General features: G+C 43.0%; 1 protein-coding gene across 2 annotated transcripts in view; it reads right to left on the reverse strand.

The window, feature by feature from the left end:
- Nucleotides 1-17,115, reverse strand: part of Myof (myoferlin) — a 139,918-nt gene that overhangs the window by 60,705 nt on the left and 62,098 nt on the right. The window contains exons 14-22 of one of the 2 annotated variants that reach the window (XM_075973936.1): nucleotides 16,389-16,457; nucleotides 16,246-16,289; nucleotides 13,568-13,650; nucleotides 11,258-11,296; nucleotides 9,668-9,792; nucleotides 8,285-8,401; nucleotides 5,227-5,404; nucleotides 3,809-3,933; nucleotides 536-642 (exon numbers count right to left, since the gene is read on the reverse strand). In XM_075973936.1, the coding sequence (XP_075830051.1) occupies nucleotides 536-642; nucleotides 3,809-3,933; nucleotides 5,227-5,404; nucleotides 8,285-8,401; nucleotides 9,668-9,792; nucleotides 11,258-11,296; nucleotides 13,568-13,650; nucleotides 16,246-16,289; nucleotides 16,389-16,457 (887 nt within the window). The remainder of the gene's footprint in view (nucleotides 1-535; nucleotides 643-3,808; nucleotides 3,934-5,226; nucleotides 5,405-8,284; nucleotides 8,402-9,667; nucleotides 9,793-11,257; nucleotides 11,297-13,567; nucleotides 13,651-16,245; nucleotides 16,290-16,388; nucleotides 16,458-17,115) is intronic. The other variant, XM_075973937.1, reaches the window with a different exon arrangement.

Genomic DNA, 17,115 nt, shown 5'->3' on the forward strand with positions numbered 1-17,115 from the left:
TTGTTGTTGTTGTTGTTTTAACAGATAATGCTTTATGAATGTGCATGTCATTCTAATGAGGGGCCACTCTGTCTCTGTTGCTCTGAATTTAGTGTAAGCGTCTCTGCTAAAGGGGTGTGGAGCGCTTGAGACACTTAGTAAAAAAAAAAAAAGCAAACTATTTCTCAAACCATGAATTAGGAACATTGTTCTGAGAGGTGGAATCAATGTCCCCATCTCCCTGTGGAAGTCAGGAGTCCTTCTTCAGGAGGGTGGCTCTGGCTTGTCACTCCGCCCTCCCTTCCCCTCCATTCCCCCTTTGCCTTAGGCTGCTGGGACTAGCTTCCTGAAGTCCAATCTGGACCTCCCTAAGCAACAAACCAGAGAATGGGGCTTTTCAGGGTGATTCAGAAACTCCCCCTGGGGTGAGGTGGGGATTTCAAGAAACTAAAAAGCAATGCTCAAATGCACTTTTCAGAGAAATACTTAAGAAGATTCTAGAAGAGCTTATGGTCTGAGGACATGTCTGGGATGTGGAGATAGGAAGACCCCGTACCTCGTGTCTTCTATGACTTCATCTATCAACTTCAGCCACAACTCCGCCAACTGGTTTGCAGGAATTTTGCCTTGGATTCCTGATTTCACAGCCTCTATGTTTGATTGCTGAAGAATTAAGAAAGAGAAGAGATAGCTGGAAATTCTGCCATTATACCCAGGATAGCATTATTTCTAAGGCAGGGTAGAGAGTGGAGTAAGGACATAAAAAAACAGAATTACAGAAAAGCCAGAGGGCTTTGTTTCCCACTTAGTAATATTGACCAGAGTTTTGTGCTATTTACTTTTCTTCAAAATGCAATCGGCTCTAGTAAGTTTAAGCTATAGAAAACCTTATCATGTATTTTGACCTTTGGAACCATGAAAATATTTTATAAAGTCCAAAAATAAGCAGGAAAAAACAATAGGAGCCGGGCGATGGTGGCGCACGCCTTTAATCCCAGCACTCGGGAGGCAGAGGCAGGCAGATCTCTGTGAGTTTGAGACCAGCCTGGTCTACAGAGCTAGTTCCAGGACAGGCTCCAAAGCCACAGAGAAACCCTGTCTCGAAAAACAAAAACAAAAACAAAAACAAAACCAATAGGAATAGGTGAGGAAACCCTTAAAAGGATTTAATAGAAGCATTATGGGCTTCATTATATTTTAGATGAATAGTTGAAGTAACCAACGAAACCTATGAAAATAGCATTTTGACTAATTATCCTGAGTTGCAAAACAAAGGCAATCCCAACTGTATGAAACTCGAATCAGGAAGCTCGTTGTTCACAGTGAATGATCTCTGGAGGTTAAGTTTGAACAAGAGAATGATTATATTTAGGACAGCAGAAACTGGAGCCTCACCGTAAGAAAGAAAGCCTAAGTCCTTGGTAGAATATTAAAATTAGAGGCACCATTCTGGCCTTCAATAAAATTCAGTAGCTATAGAAGTAACTATGCATATGTCTGTGTGTAGGTATGCGTGTGTGTGTGTGTGTGTGTGTGTGTGTGTGTGTGTGTGAGCCTGAGTTTCTTGGCTGACGAAGCCTATAAGCAACAATATACCAGTAGTCATAATCACTCTAGTAACCAGATTCTTTTTTTTTTATGCCACTTCCCATTGAAATAACTAAAACATTTTAGAAGAATGACTATTTCAGGGCTGGGCTTGAGAAAGTGCAAGATAAGCTCAGAACATACAAGCTTGCTAGTGCCGAGCAGCTGTCGACCGAGAGAGGAAGGGAGTGCCCTCTGTGCCTAGCCAAAGTCCTGGTCATGGAAAGCCACTATCTCTGTCAAGATTGGCCTGGAGCTCAGACAGCTTGGTCAGTGGAGAGAGATGGTAAGAACCAGGGCAAAGACCCCAAAGAATGTCCCGCACACCATCAGAAGAAAGATGGGACCAGTTCTCCACCAACTCCCTTGAGGAAGGGAACTGGAAACGAATAAGAATGGAGCATTTCAATTTTATTTATTTTTTTAAATTGTATCACTTTATGTGCATGGATGTTTTGCCTGAGTGTACATCTGTGCACCACACATGTACCAGGTACCCTTGATGCCAGAAAAAGGCAGCAGATCCCTTGGAAAGGGAGTGACAGGTGGTTGTGAGTACTGGGAACTGAACCCAGCTGTTCTGGAAGAGAGGCAAACACTCCCAATCACAGGGTTATCTATCTAGTCCCCTCGATTTTATAGTAAAGTTCAACTATCCTTCTGCAGTGGTGCTCCCATCCCTACACGGAGGCGGAGGCTTTTTATTCGTAAGCATGTTTACTTCTCCAGGGTCCGTGATGCTACCTGGGGCTGTCGGCAAAATGAAACCTGAGCAATGGGATGGGAACAAACTATTCTGCTTCCGTTCAGGGTCGTGGAGCTGCGCATGAAATCTGGGGCTGACTGATCCACGCTCGTGACCACTCACTGCCGGTGAGGTTCAGGACAACCTTCCCAGCTCTGCAGTCTTCAGTGATCTCAAATTCCCCATGGTAACTGAGTTTCCTCATCACAGACAGAAACTGGACTATGACTGGGGACCCTATACTGACCCAGCCCTCGCCTCTCTCAACATTGTTGCTGCTCTTGGGAGCATCAGCCAGGACATTCACACGTACCATTGGTGGCATGGAAAAATGTAGGAAGAGGACTCATATTGCCTTTATAACAAAAAGCAGTAGTTTTAAATTTGCTATGAAGTCTTTGATCAGGTTATTTTCTCATATATCTTGGTCTAGTCCTTATAAAATAAGGACTTATAAATTTAATGTAAATTAAAATCATTTTGTCATTAAGATATTTTAGTCACATATTAATGAGATCACTCACTGTGATATTTTCATACATATGACATATATTATCTTCAAATACCTTTTTTCTTACACCCTAAATTACATAATTTTGAAGTAAAAACACTGATGCCAGGTGGATTTTATCCATACCCAACAGATGCAAGTTAGGATCTTTAAATAGAGTAGGCCTGTCTCAAATGCGCCACGTTCTCCTCACTACTGTAGTGGATCAGTGTCAAGAAGATGAAATCAAGCAGATACTATAATGGAGTTCTACCAGAGGGAACCCCCTGTCACGATCTTCAAAGACAGAACATTCCTCCATTCTGAAGCAAGAGCAGAGAATGCAGGCCTGGCTCTTCCCGTGGCAGAAATTATCACTGTGATCACAGCAAAGTCGAACAGGGTGTACATAGCGATAAGAACAAAGCACCCTTCATCTACAAATCAGGCAACACCTGAGCCCCTCTCCTCTGGCCTCTGGCCTTTCGCATCCTCCTGTCTTTCTCAGGAAGAGAACCTGTATCCTGGCATGTGCTCGCACAAGCCTAAGATCACACTTCCTTGTGGTTAGATTTGGCTATATGACTGGATTCTGGCCAATGGAAGTGGTTAGATATGGCTATATGACTGGATTCTGGCCAATGAAAAGTGAGCGGAATCAAGTGTCTGACCTCTGGGTGTTTCCTACTAAGAGGTCCTTGTCATCCCCTCACTTTTTCCCCACCCCTTAGGCCGGAGGGTGGATGTTTGTGGTGAGCTGTCTCTATGGGATGGACTGAGGTAATTTCTCAGTGAAGAGTACAGCATGGGGGAGGGGCGGGGGGAGAGCCTGGGCGCAGCACCAATGAACTTCTGCTAGCTCCAGACCATTTCCCTCAGCTCTTAGTCAGAAATTCCTCTTGTCCACCATTGTCTCTTAAGACCTTGTGCTACAATGGCCAAGCTTACGCTCTAACTGGTGCTTAACTTCCGGTTTGGTGAAAGGAAGTGCAGGACGGATAACTCACCAGCCGCTCTGCCATGACTAGGAGAGTGTTCACTGCATCCAGGCGATGACTAATATCCTCCCAATAGGAAGTCAGGGTGACCACCGGCTTCGTTTGGGCCCAGGGTAAGTAGTAATAGTAGTTCCCTGGTACGGAGAATCAGAGGTCAGTAAGCACGGGACACTTGAAGTGGGCAACATACTTATTAAATAGGCATGCTGTCAGAGCTACTCCACGTGCTGGGGGAATGGTCTTGTTTGTTGGTTGTTTTGGGTGTTGGAGATTAAACCCAGGGCCTCACACAAGCTAGGGAACTTCTCTATTACTGAGCCACACCCAGGCACTATTCAGATTCATCAGTTTTATTCTGTTGAGCAACAGGGGAATAGGTGGTTCGTTCATCTGCTTTTGTAAATCTCTCTAAAATAACCAGCAAACTGGGGATAATAATCTGAGGATCACACAGCTGGACATCCACGATGGTTACGTCAAGTGCATTGCAGAGTAAAGCACACTGGGGGTTAGGGTCACCGTTTCCTCATGAAAACTGTTCTTTTAAATTATTGTTTTTGCTGGAAGAGGAGCAAGCACCCCACCCCAAGCCCTGTTCTTTGCAGACCTCAGCTGCCTGCGTGGGGTTGGCAATACTCGGAAGCTTTCTGTAATTAGGACTAAGTATTTGATATTTTAAGGGCATTTTATGTTTTAAATTGTACTGTTCAACAAGGTAGGTAAAAATATAGCATTACTGTTGGACTGTTTATGTGCACAGATCCATACACACAAACATATAATTAAAAAGAAAAACAGATCTTTTAGAAAAAAAATGAGGTGATGGGACTGGGTGAGTAACAGCGAGGATCAGAAAAGTCTGGCTCTCCTGGCGTCTGAGCCAGACTGCAATTCACGTCATCCACTGAATCTAAGGGAGATAAGGTCTTAATGGGGTACAGCTGCTCTAGGGAATAGGGCATTTAGTGGGGTCACCATCTTGGGATTTTATGAGCTCTGGTGTCCAGCTAGGGAATAGGATCAGGAACCTGGGATTCAGCTCCTGGGAAATGGGACCTGGGTCCAGCCACCCCCTTTCCCTTTCTGCCTGTGTGCTAGCATGCCCATGTAATGGGGCGTGCACGTGAGCGGGCAATGAGAGAACAACTTGTAGGAAACAGTTTTCTCTTTCCAACATATGGATTCTGAGGGCTGAGCTCAGGTCATCTGGCTTGGTGACAATCTCCTTCACCCATGGAGATATCTCACTGGCCCCCAGGTCTAGCCACTCTTGTGGATTCCTAAACTCCAATCACCTCATTATATTAGCTAATGAGATGTTGGGCATGATGACCACCAGAGGGAAGGTACAGTACAGGCTTCTTGTCCTGAGAGATATCCACTGTAAGCAAGAATAAATAGGAGAGAACACTTAGCGCCAGTCTTACCATCAAATACTGCACGGCTGTATTGAGTCGTTGATGCCAAAGGTTTACAGGTTGCATCAAACTTGTTGCCATAGTTCCCGATGCTGACTTCAAACTGAATGGCCTCGCCGACATCTTGCAACATGGTGGCCGAATGGAACACGGCGGACAGGCTGTACTTCCGCCTTCGCTGGTATTTCTATCAAATAAGGGTAGGTACAAGGTTCAGTAGCATTTCATTTGTCTGTGTATATATGTGGATTTCCGGCAGATACAATTCTAAGCCCAGAACCTTACAAATGGTAGGCAAATACTCCACCAGGGAGTTACAAAAGGATATATTTAAAATGAGTTCATTAAATATATATTTTTAATATTGATATACATGAAGGGGGTCTGGAAGAATATAACTCAAATTGCTAGTGTTGATATTATCTCAGAGGGCAGAGAGATAGCGGCAAATTTACTTTCTAACTTATACGTGGCTGATATTTCGAGTCACTGAAGTATTCATTTTTAATTAGAAATAAAAATCAAGATTTTAATTTTCAGTTTAAAAAGAAGTGAAATTGTATTTTCTCTCTTCCACCCCAAGTCTCTCTTCTCTCTCTCCATTAGTAACTTAACTGAATTCTCTTTCCTGCTCTATCTAGATCAAGGTTTTATTCAATAGAATGGATCACTAATTGTGGGTGGGGCTTTTGGGTTGTATGAGTCAAACGTTTGGCCATGGATTTACAGAGATACCCAGACAACTGATTCAAAAACACTTTAAAAAAACACTAAGATCCTTTTTATTTACTAAATATAATCAAACACAATTATTCTTGTGTCATTCTTGATTTTCCTGTCTCTTTCTACGAGACTCTAGGCTGAGAGACGTTCTTGAGATAGTCAGGCAATCTCATCTAGTTGTTGGCCAAACAGATCAAAGATGGCAAGATGAGTAGATTTCATGTCATGAATCTTCTTTGTCATCACCGGCCTCTAGTCTCCATGCTTGTGCAAGAAGAGCTGTAAGGAATTCCTGATTCTAGAGACAGACATATGAACTTACATTCGAGGCAGATCATCTAGCCTTCTTTTTGGAAATTTTCATGGGTGCGTCCTTAACTGCATTTAAAAGCAAATGGCTACTGTGGTTCTTTTGCTATTTATATCACCTAAACTGATTGTTCTATATGGCAACATAAACTTCCAAGAGAGAAGAAAGGCTATGATCTTTGCTAACTCGTGGGGAGAAATACTTCTTTTCCTGTGTAGAGTTGTGCCCTGTGTGTGGCTTGCTTCCCACAAAGGATAAATAAGGGGTAAGTGAGGGGGGGGGGAAGGGAAAGGCAACCCCCAGGAAGAATGGGGGAGCATTAGCCTATGCTCTTGATGGAGTGAAAAGAATGCACCTGGTGCAGACGTTCCAAACGCGTTGAATGGAAAAGTCCATCAGTCCTGCTTTAGATACTAGCTCGACTTCATTGTCCTAGTGCGGGAGGTGAAGCTGGTGCAAACAAGGCCACAGAGTGTAGGGGAAACGGAAAAGTCTCCGCTAAAATGAGGAGACGTTTGCCCTGTCAGTCATGCTAAAAGGGGGCAGAGTTTACAGCGGGCGACATTACTTTACTTCAAGGAAGGAAACTGCCTTGGCTTAGCTGAGAACTTATGAGAACTTGAGATAAAGAAGTGTTCAAGGCACCGACTGAGTCTAGCAGTAAGAAGGCAGGCTGGAAATGGACAGGAAGGCTGATAAAAGGGACTTAGAAACTGCTATACCCTAAGTTAACATGTAAACCCCATCTTCCCAAGGACTAGGTAACATCTTGGGATTCTGGGAGCTATAGTTCTTCGAAAATGACAGCAAAGCCTCATGGGAAAGTACAGTGGTTTATAAGTTTTGTCCATTAAAAACTCTCTACCACGCGTCTCAGGGCCACTCGGTGGAAAGTTTCATTTTCCTCAATATTTAATATTTTAATAAAAGCTCGTTTTAATTTGGCTCAAAGTGGTAGAACTGGTTTTTCTGTAGCCAATCTCAGGATTAACGGAAACAGCCTGAGCCCCTAGGCGCTGAGACACTTCATGTCAGCATCCCATTGTTCACTTGACCTCTGTCATCCGGGGAGGGAGCTCTTCCTCATATCCTCTCCACCCAAGGGCACTGTTTGGGCACTCTGTTCTAGCTAGGGACAGTGGAGTATCGGTGGTCAGTCTTGATTTAGAACTCGATTGGATTAACAAATCTAGGATTAGTTGCGCCTCTGGGTGTTTCTTTGTGTTTCCAGAGAGAATAGATCATGAAGTCTTGGTTGTAATGAATAGATTATTGTTAATGTCCAGGTGAACCCCGGCCCACCCTTTGAGGACCTGAGAGTGCATCACACAGTGCATGCATGGCAGACAATAGTACAGTGTCCCTTTAAAAGGCAAAACTCCACCTACCTCTCTCTTCTTCCTATATCTCTTCCTCTCTGCATCTCTCTCTCTCTCCCCCTCTCTCTCTCCCCACTTTCCCCTTTTCTCAATAAGTTCCCCACTTAAGCTCTGTCTGCATGGCTTATTTGTCTCTTGCTCACCCACCAAGTTTCCTCTTGTGCAGAAAAACTACAATTATCCCTTGCTGAATTTATATCATGATGACATAATTGGGAGTTGGTGACAGTAGGAGGCAGAGAAAGCAGATCACAGGGACTGTAAGATCCTGGCCTCTTTCTCTGCCCCCCTCCCCTTTCTGCTGCCTTCCACAGTGAAGAAACCCCTCAACCACACACTCCTTCCCTGATGCTGTTCTGTCCAGTTTGCATGGGACTATACATGAGCCAAACCCTTAGAAACAGTGAGCCAAAAATGAGTCTTTCTGCCCTGAAACTAAGTGTTCAGCAATTTTGGTCAGAGTGCCAAAGGCCGATACACCTATTAACATCTCAGTGGCTGAAGCAAGCCTCATTATCTTCATAGGGTTGACATAGATACGTGAGGGAATGTCAAGGGGACTGAATACGAAGCCGGACTTTCTCCAATTCTCCTGTAGATAACCCTTAGTGCCCTCAATCCTTCCATCCCATGCAATGTTCACACTAACATTTACCTCAACAACCAGAAGGTCATCATTTGAAATGGGCTCAAGCTTCTTTTCTGGTGGTTTCTTTTCAAGGAAAGTGGTCAGTTCAACCAAGATCCTGCCTCTGTAGGCTACACCTTCTCCCTGGAAGGCAAGAACACAGGATTATCCCCATAGGCACTCTCTCTCTCTCTCTCTCTCTCTCTCTCTCTCTCTCTCTCTCTCTCTCTGTGTGTGTGTGTGTGTGTGTGTGTGGTGCTATCTTCATGGTCCCAACCTCTCTAGTGAATCAGCTAGCAATTCCTACTAACCTAAGACTTTACTATCTGAAAGAAGAGCCATTTAATTTCAGGTGGATTCCAAATGATGCCATGAGATACTAGGGCAGAAAAGGTCTTATCCTGACCAAGGCCAGTGGTCCTGAAGCCATGCTCTGAGTCTGGAGGGAGTTCCTCAAGCAGGGTGGTGAGGAGTCTAGGCTCAAAGTCTCCTCCATCTTAGTTTATCAGAATAGCCCTGCATTTGCATTTATTAACTTGGATCTTTTTCTCCACTTCTCATAGTAAAGAAAGTGCTGTGCGGCAACCAGCCAAGTCTCAGAGTGGCCGAGAAACAAAAGATGCTCCAGGTGTGACAAAATAGGAGTCAAGGGTGGATACTCCTCCCGCCACGCTCGACAGTGTTGTTCATAGAATCTGCTGGAGGGAAATGAAAGGCTCCCAATTCCTCACTGTCCCCACTGTTCCCTTCCCAGGATCATTTATAAAGCTTTTTTTGTTTGTTTCTTTGAGTTTTGGGGGATAATCAAAAGACATTTGACCACATCTACTGTGATCCAAAGAGAGTTTCCTGTCAGTGAAATGGAGATCAAGGACAGCGTGGTGTCTCCACAGTGGTGCCACTGCCAGTCCTGGAACATGCTTGGGAACGAAGCCTTGCAGGGTCTTCCTAGGAAGGCCAGCATTGGCTCCTGATGTTTCCATCAATGTCAAGTCGAAGACTGGACAGACATGGATATGCCACTTACCCCATTACTTGATTACTTGGTTGCCAGAATCTGTCTTTTCTTTATTTTTTTAGGACAGAGTCTTGCTGTGTCACTTTGGTTGGCCTAGAACTCATTATATAGACCAGGCTGGCATCAAGATCACAGAGATTCACCTGCCTCTGCCTCCTGCGTTCTGGGATTAAAGGTGTGGACTGCCGTGCCCGACCTTCCAGAAACCTTTAATTCTAAGTCTTTAAGAAGTTCACGACTTCTTCTCTCTGTTAACACTTTATCAGCTGGATGGTAGGTGTGAGTTAGGGATGGGGAATGTTAGTGCCCCTACTTGAGATGTTTATTGCTATTCTAAGAAGGAACCCCATTAACCAGCATCCGTTAACCACACCCTTCACTGAGAAACTAACCTTCCCTGTATTCAGTTCATCGTAGGGATCTGGGAATCCTGTGTACTCTCTGGGGCTTCCGTAAAGGTTCAGATAACACGGTCCAAATGTGGGAACAAAGCCCACCTCTGTCTCCCCTGTGTTTGCTGAGACATAAACATCATTATTAGATTTCAGGTCTTTCACACTCACACTGTGGGAATAAAAGTTAGTTAGTAGTCAGTTAGGTGAGATGAAGTTTTTCTCTAGTTTGTGAATTAATTATATTAGTGAAAATTATAAATACCGTGGGACCTGCCATATTTCCATTTTACTATTGCTTTAAGATGTTAGACAAAAAAAGGGATAATTTAGAAAACCTATCCTTACAAAATAATGCTATTTAAATGAAAGAATCATAGATCGATCTTCACATTTTTTGCAAGTTTACAACTGACATGAAATATTTTGTCATATTTGGATAAAAGATGATATTGTTTTAAGAAGGCATTTAAATGATGTGCCAGATTTATTTAATGCCACCCATAAAGATATCACTTAACCTCAAGGAGTATGGTAGGTGCTGTTAAAAGTACACTGAAAATCTTAAATGTCTCAGTTGAGTTCCTTATGTTCTAAGACCATATGGTGTTCGGAAGTGTTAAGCAGGTTGCCAATCATTGACTCTGTCTCTGCTACTTGGATAAACTCTGTCTCTGCTACCTGGACTCAGCAAGATTACCCCTCAATAAAGATTATGAAGGCCACATAAGGAAACAGTCAAATCCAGAGGAAATCATGGGTGACCACGGGGAAGACAATCGCTTCTGTCAACAGCCTGAAGGCTCCCAAGTGGAAGAGCAGTGGATTTTTTTCTCCAAAAAGCAGAGTTAGAAGCATTCTTGGGCAATACATGGAGATCAAATTTGGTTCATTAGTTTGACTTTATGTCTTTAACATTCAGTGGTGGAGAGGGCCAGAGTGTTGGTTAGGAATAAAGGACTGAAACAGAGCGTCTCAGAGAAAACATCCCTACTCGACAGTTGCTAAAGCCACTGCTTCTCTAACTCAGAATCCTCATCCACTAGAGGAACAATGACATCTGCCTTAAGAGGACTGTGATGGCCAACAATCAGCAAACTTGCAAAAAATGGCGAGTTCTGCACAACCCAAAGACGTGTTATGATATCTCCTACTGGGGAGGCATGAGAAGTGGAAAATACTCTCATCTTCCAGCCTAGAGACTGACATCAAAGGTGGGCGAAGGTACTTCCCACGTTATCAGAAATGTTGACTTAGTAGCACCCAGCATCTCTACCCATTGAGCATAAGCAATCACAGAAAGCATTATGTCTCCAAACAATTATTTGCAGTAAAGCCACACAGAATGGTGTGTATCAGGGTGAAAGATGAAACACGGCAGGAAGGCTGCCTATCAAATTGATTTTCAATTTTTAGTCATGCAGGACAATCACACACAACTCATGAAACATCCTAACTCTAGCAAAACTGCATTTGAGACAGTGAAACACCAAAGAGAAGGTTCTAAGGCAAGCAGTCAATCAAAATACTCTCAGTAAGATGGCAGTAGATAGAAAGCTCTAGAAGACAGCAAAATTACAAAGCGTAAACCTGTATATGCTGCAGCCCCAGTTCCCGAAGAGGAGAGATCTATGTAGTAAAAATATGATTGGTTAAAAACAAGAGAAACATGGACAGTATAAAAACACACATCGCAAAGTTAATCGTATTCTGTGCTGAGTAAGCAGCTTAGCAACAGCAGGGAATCCCCAGTTCACCTCCAAATCCCATGAGCCTTTTGATTCATCGTCCTTGTCTTACCAGTTAAATGTCAACTGGGTGAAAAGCTTTGTCACAAGTGGTAGAGCCAGCACATGTGAATAACCCAAATTCACCAGCGCCAAGGAGCTGGCATTTGAGAAGACCTGGGTTCCCATGACCGTAGGAAGCGGGTGAAGTTAACAACAGGGCATGCTTTTAATACAAACAACATTTACATGTCTTTAGCTGGGCCTATGGCCAGAAAATGCAAGTTAATTTGGTTTGAGGTGATATAAGCAAATACCTGTAGTTAGCCCTGGATTATGTGATGCAAAGCATAGTTTGTTTCTTTGTGTACACTGAGTAGGGGGTGAGGGGAGGCACAGGGTGGGGGGAGGCAGCTCCTTGTCGTTCTCAGACCCTGAACCAGGCTATCTGTAGGACCTGTAATGGCAGAAATTCTCTGAGAAAGGGGTTGAAACTGCCTCTAACAATGTCTGGGTTTGGTTCTGATGCTATCATGAAGTAAAATACTTTTACGGGTATTTCTTGAACCACTACCTTGAGATAGTATTTAATGACTCCTTACTTAATAAATGGATTGGGTTGCTTTTGCCCATCTTCTCTACAGATGCGGCCCCCTTTGAGCCTCTACTGATTTGTTTTTAACCAATAGTGGGTGCATCTATAATGCCCACTCCACACAAAGAGCCTCCGAGCACGCCTGCCCTTCCTCAGTTCACTTTTCATCTCTATGTTCTGTGCTTGTGTTTTACATTTGAGAAGGGCGATGGCCTTTATGCTCTGTTCAGAGTTAGGGCGGTGGGCTTAAAAGAAATAAAATAAATTATTATCTTAATCCGTTTTTCTTTTCTACAGAGAAAGGGGCTACCGTTGCATTTTCTTTGCTGAAGCTCCAGTCTTGGGATCCCTCCAGCAGAGAACGTGCAGGTGCAATCTCATTCTGACTTCCAACTGTTTGCTTAAAATAGTGCTACCCGTGACTTTATATTTGAACCATGCATTTCTGTTCGTCTCTCCTGAGATTTATAATTGTCTTTCTTTTTAACATCTCAAGATCTGGAACCAGTGCCTTTTTAAAATCCTATCTTTAGAACCTTCCAGGTTCTTGACATTGGTTAGGATTGATACGATTTACTTGCTATTTTATGTGTTTTGCCTGCATGTGTATGTGTGGATCATGCATGCACAGTGCCTTCAGAGGCCTGAAAAGGGCACCAGAGCCCCTGGAACTGGAGTGACTGACGGTTGTAGCCACCTTGAAGGTACTGAGAACCAAACCTGGGTCCCATGCAACAGCAGTGAATGTTCTTAACACTGAGCCATTTCCCCACCCCCATATTGATGCTCTTCTTAAAATTTGGATAAAAGGAAACTTCAGCTTCTCAAGACAAAAATCTTATTCCAAATTACCTCACTTTCCTCAACATGTTTAATCTACTGGCCCCTGGAAAACTCGAGCTGCAGGCATTAATGTGCTGACATTAATTTTTCCTCTTATCTAAGTACTTCCCTGGATATGCACCAAAACGTAAGAGCAGGCACAGCGATGTGTGGGCACTATACTGACAAGCAAGACAATTCTAAAACAGCTCCTGGCAAAAAGGGTTTGGATGGGAGCAAGAGAGCTAAGCAGTTTTACATTGTTCTTTGCTTCCATCATTAATTATTTTGCTCTTTATCACCAAAACATAAACTGTCACGGCTCACTGGACTCACTGGGCTTCCGTGTGTATATGGGGGTGAGTTGTCTGTGGGTGGGGATGCTAAGGACTGAGTCCAGAGCTTTGTATTCTCTAGGTACACACTCTGCTGGTTAGCTACATGGCCAGTCCTTTCATTTCTGTTTTGACACAGGGTTGTGTTAGTAGCCTAGGCTAGAGGGAAACTTCCTTGTAGCTCAGGCAGGCCCTGAGCATGTGATTCTTCTGTCTTAGTCTCCTCTGCAACTGGAGTCACACAGTCCTGTGCCCAAACATACTTGCCTTTTAAGACATCAATCCTGTTTCTGGTGATCACCTCAGTTCATGCTTTCTGTGTAAGCACTACTACTGACTAAACGTCACTGCTGGAGCACCTCGGCCCCTTCTTTCCTGGAGGCTTTGAGTCCAGTCTCGTTCTGACCCTCAAGGGACTTACCTTCTACTTCTCCCCCAGAGGCGGCAATTTTAGAGAGGTATAGGTACGTTGTCCCAACAACATCATTTTTGGTAAGCCGGTCCCTGTGCAAAAGAAGATGTTACACCTTCTGCCTGTAAAGTTATACCTTTATTTCAATCATCTCTGTGGTTATTGTTTCAGTTTTGGCGAGACAGGCTTTCTCTGTGTAACAGCTCTGGCTTGTCCTGGAACTCACTTTGTAGACCTGGCTGGCCTCGAACTCACAGAAATCCACCTGCCTCTTGAGTGCTGGCACTAAAAGTCTGTGTCACTGCTACCACCTGGGTCATTTCAATAATCTTAACGGAAGAGTTAGAAGGATCCTGTCCAGTGGCCTCAGTCTTTACTGTACTTAAGGATTGTGTGGAAAGTTCCCACCCTCATTTGTTCAAGTTCAATTCAGGAAACCTGGGCTAGTGTCCATGAAGGTATACACAGCCTGCGAGTCTAGATGACTCTCCAGCCACTCTAGAAACCCTGGTCCAGTTGGACCGTTCATTCTGCTGTCATGAAGCTGAGATTCACAGAAAAGTCAAAGGATTTTCAAATGGCCACACTTGAGTTTATATGATGTTACATTATGGGTTCATGAGTGGACTGTAATTATGGTGTGTAAACTAGTCAGCTATGCCTTACTATGTCCACAGCAATTTTTATGGTGACTTAAATGGCTTAGCAAGTATAATAGGCTGTATCTAGGGATCTATCGAAGAGAGAAAAAGTCTCTTCTAATTAAATTCAAATATGTATTGAACGCCTACTATATGACAAATGCTGTTTCTCAGAGCACAGCTGCTTGACTAAAACTTGATTTTACCTAAACTGTGGGGAAAGTTTTGACAATATTCACTACAAGTACAAATGTCAATGCGTGCCCTTCTGTAGGCACCCTAGAGAGGCCTTCAGTTTGGCATGTACATGAACATTGGTCTGTTCCATTCCTTTTTCCATTAGCCATCTAGAGCATGTCCATTCTGAAGCCTAAGGCTCAGTGTTTTGTGGAAAAGATCATAGAATAATATCTTAAAGGAAATAACCAATTCAAGTAATTTATTAGAAAAATATTATATCCACCTATAATATCACAAACACAAGGTTTGAATCTTTTCCGTCTGTTCAGATGGCTACAGAATCCTTACCCTTACCTTAGTTTTTCAAATACCCTTTAGTATATGCAATCCCAGACTTGGGTCCAAGGGTTCCTCAGTGAAACTGGGGGCCTTTCGTGTATACTCATTTTTGGAGGGGGCAGGAGACATTCACAGAGACCACAGGTAACACTGTGATGGTTCAACCTACCTCACCCAACTCTAGGATCAATAGGCCAGAGTGGATGCCAAAACCATGTAGCGTCTAGCTCTATACTCCAGAGGGTCACTTTGGCCCTGGGATCTCCTATGGTCTATGACCTGAGGATCCCCAATGCCTTGAAACTTTAGATTTAAGAAGGAACATTGTTCTCAGATCTCAGCTGCAGCTCCCAGTTGTGATGTGGTCATAAAACAAGTGCTCCTCCACCTGGCATGTCATCTTGCTGTGGGACCAGTATGGCCTGAACATGAAGTTAGATTCATTTGACCAAAGGAGAAACATGGGGTCATCAGGCAATATGTGAGCTCAACTCTGTCCATAATCATCAAGTGTCTGTGGGCAAGCCACCTGACCTCTCTGGACTTCAATGTTCTTACTGTGAAGTGAAGCTGAGAGCGGTCCCTGTCCCCTTCCCCCAGAGTCACCATGGAGATGATGACGACGTTTGCCCATGCTTCTTCCTCAGAGGGCTAAGGGACAATCATTTAAACACTCCATTCAACAAGAACATTCTATAAGTGGTCTTATGTTGGGGGAGGCTTCTTGTTCGTTTCACTAAAAATGTAAGAGCTAGCTAGAAATATGCTTAAGCTATTGGCCAAACAGTTTTGCAGTTAATACAGATTCTGTGTGATTATTTTGGGAGTCTGGATGGCCAGAAAACCAACAAGTAGCCTCCTCAACAGTCTTATGATGGACAATTGGTTCTAAGAAGCTAGTCTAGGAAGAATACTTCAATAAACTCCCTCCTTTCTCCTTCCCCTCTCCCCTTTCCTGTCTTTTCTTGAGCCCTGGTCTTACTATGTAGCCCAGGATGACCTAGAACTCACAATACCCCCCAGTCTTCTGAATTCTGGGATCACAGACACATACTACCAAGCTTGACTTAATAAAAAAAAATTTGCCTTTGGGAATGCAACTTTATCAATTTTCCTTTCTTAGAATAACAAAAAATTATTTTCAGACAGTTTGGTGATTCTTCCTACATATTGATTTACTCTCTTACTGAAATCTATTTTGGAAAGCCGGATGGAATAAAAATTCCTTAATTTCTTATTTTGAGTATTTTCGGATGACTACCTCCCTTATTTTGTTATGAACAACTTAACTAAGATATCCAAAACTTTTCTGAAAAGCCTTTTCTATTATTATTATTATTATTACTATTATTGTTGTTGTTCTTGTTGTTTTATTGTGTTTTTAAAGAACTCCCTGCCACCAGTTCCAGGTTCAGGTTTCTTGTGGAAGAATAGCAAATACACCAAAAGGTGAGAGTTAAGTCACCTAAAGCAATGCACTCGGTCCCCAAATGTTTAGCTCCTTAGGCTGAATCCATTTCAACTCACCAGTCATATACTGTCAGTTTTATTTTTTCACACATGGAGGGAAACTGTTAAAGTGAAAGAGAAAAAGGCAATTATTTCTCCACTTATTTACTAACTAATGGAGTCAATACTCTTAGTTTTTATGAAAGAAAAGAAAGTCAAACCTTGATCTGAAGATTGACAATTTGATTCCATTCAGGGTTTGCATTTTTCTCAATTATATTTGTGCAAACCTGCAAAATCACCAAAGAAAAACAGTAGGTAGTCACATTTCTAACTACTACAGTTTGTCATGTGTATGTCCATGATTGTGACTTTAGCAGTCTACTTATTAGTTATACATTTAGTAACCTATACATCGTTTCTCTGTCCCTTCCTTCCTTCCTTCCTTCCTTCCTTCCTTCCTTCCTTCCTTCCTTCCTTCCTCCTCTTTCCTCTTCCTCCTTTCTTCCTCCTTCTCTTTCCTCTCCTCCTCCCTCTCTGTTTTTCTCTCTCCCAACCCCTCCCTTTTGTCTTGGTGACAGGGACTACACCAGGGCTTTGTACTGTCACAAGTCCACAAGACTATACAGCAAAAGTTCAGCTGACAGACCCATAGACAGATCCACGAGAGTGTATTACATTCCACATGGAGAACCTGACTTGCAGAGCTTTGGAAACGCTTGTCTTTTGGATAGTCATTGTCAATTCTGAAGAAAGCTTGTGATATCATGACATTTATTATTCCATAATATCCCAGCAGTGTATAAATAAATCATTTGTTGAGATAACTCCTTCCATATGGGCAACTGTATTCCATTTCCCACACCATGGTGCCCTGGTGTGAAAGCATTCACTCAGCTAAACCTTTGCTTTCATAGTCAAATCTACATAAAACTAGTCCCTCACAGC

The sequence above is a fragment of the Microtus pennsylvanicus genome, chromosome 5, assembly GCF_037038515.1.
Source record: "Microtus pennsylvanicus isolate mMicPen1 chromosome 5, mMicPen1.hap1, whole genome shotgun sequence".
NCBI classification, from domain to species: Eukaryota; Metazoa; Chordata; class Mammalia; order Rodentia; family Cricetidae; genus Microtus; species Microtus pennsylvanicus.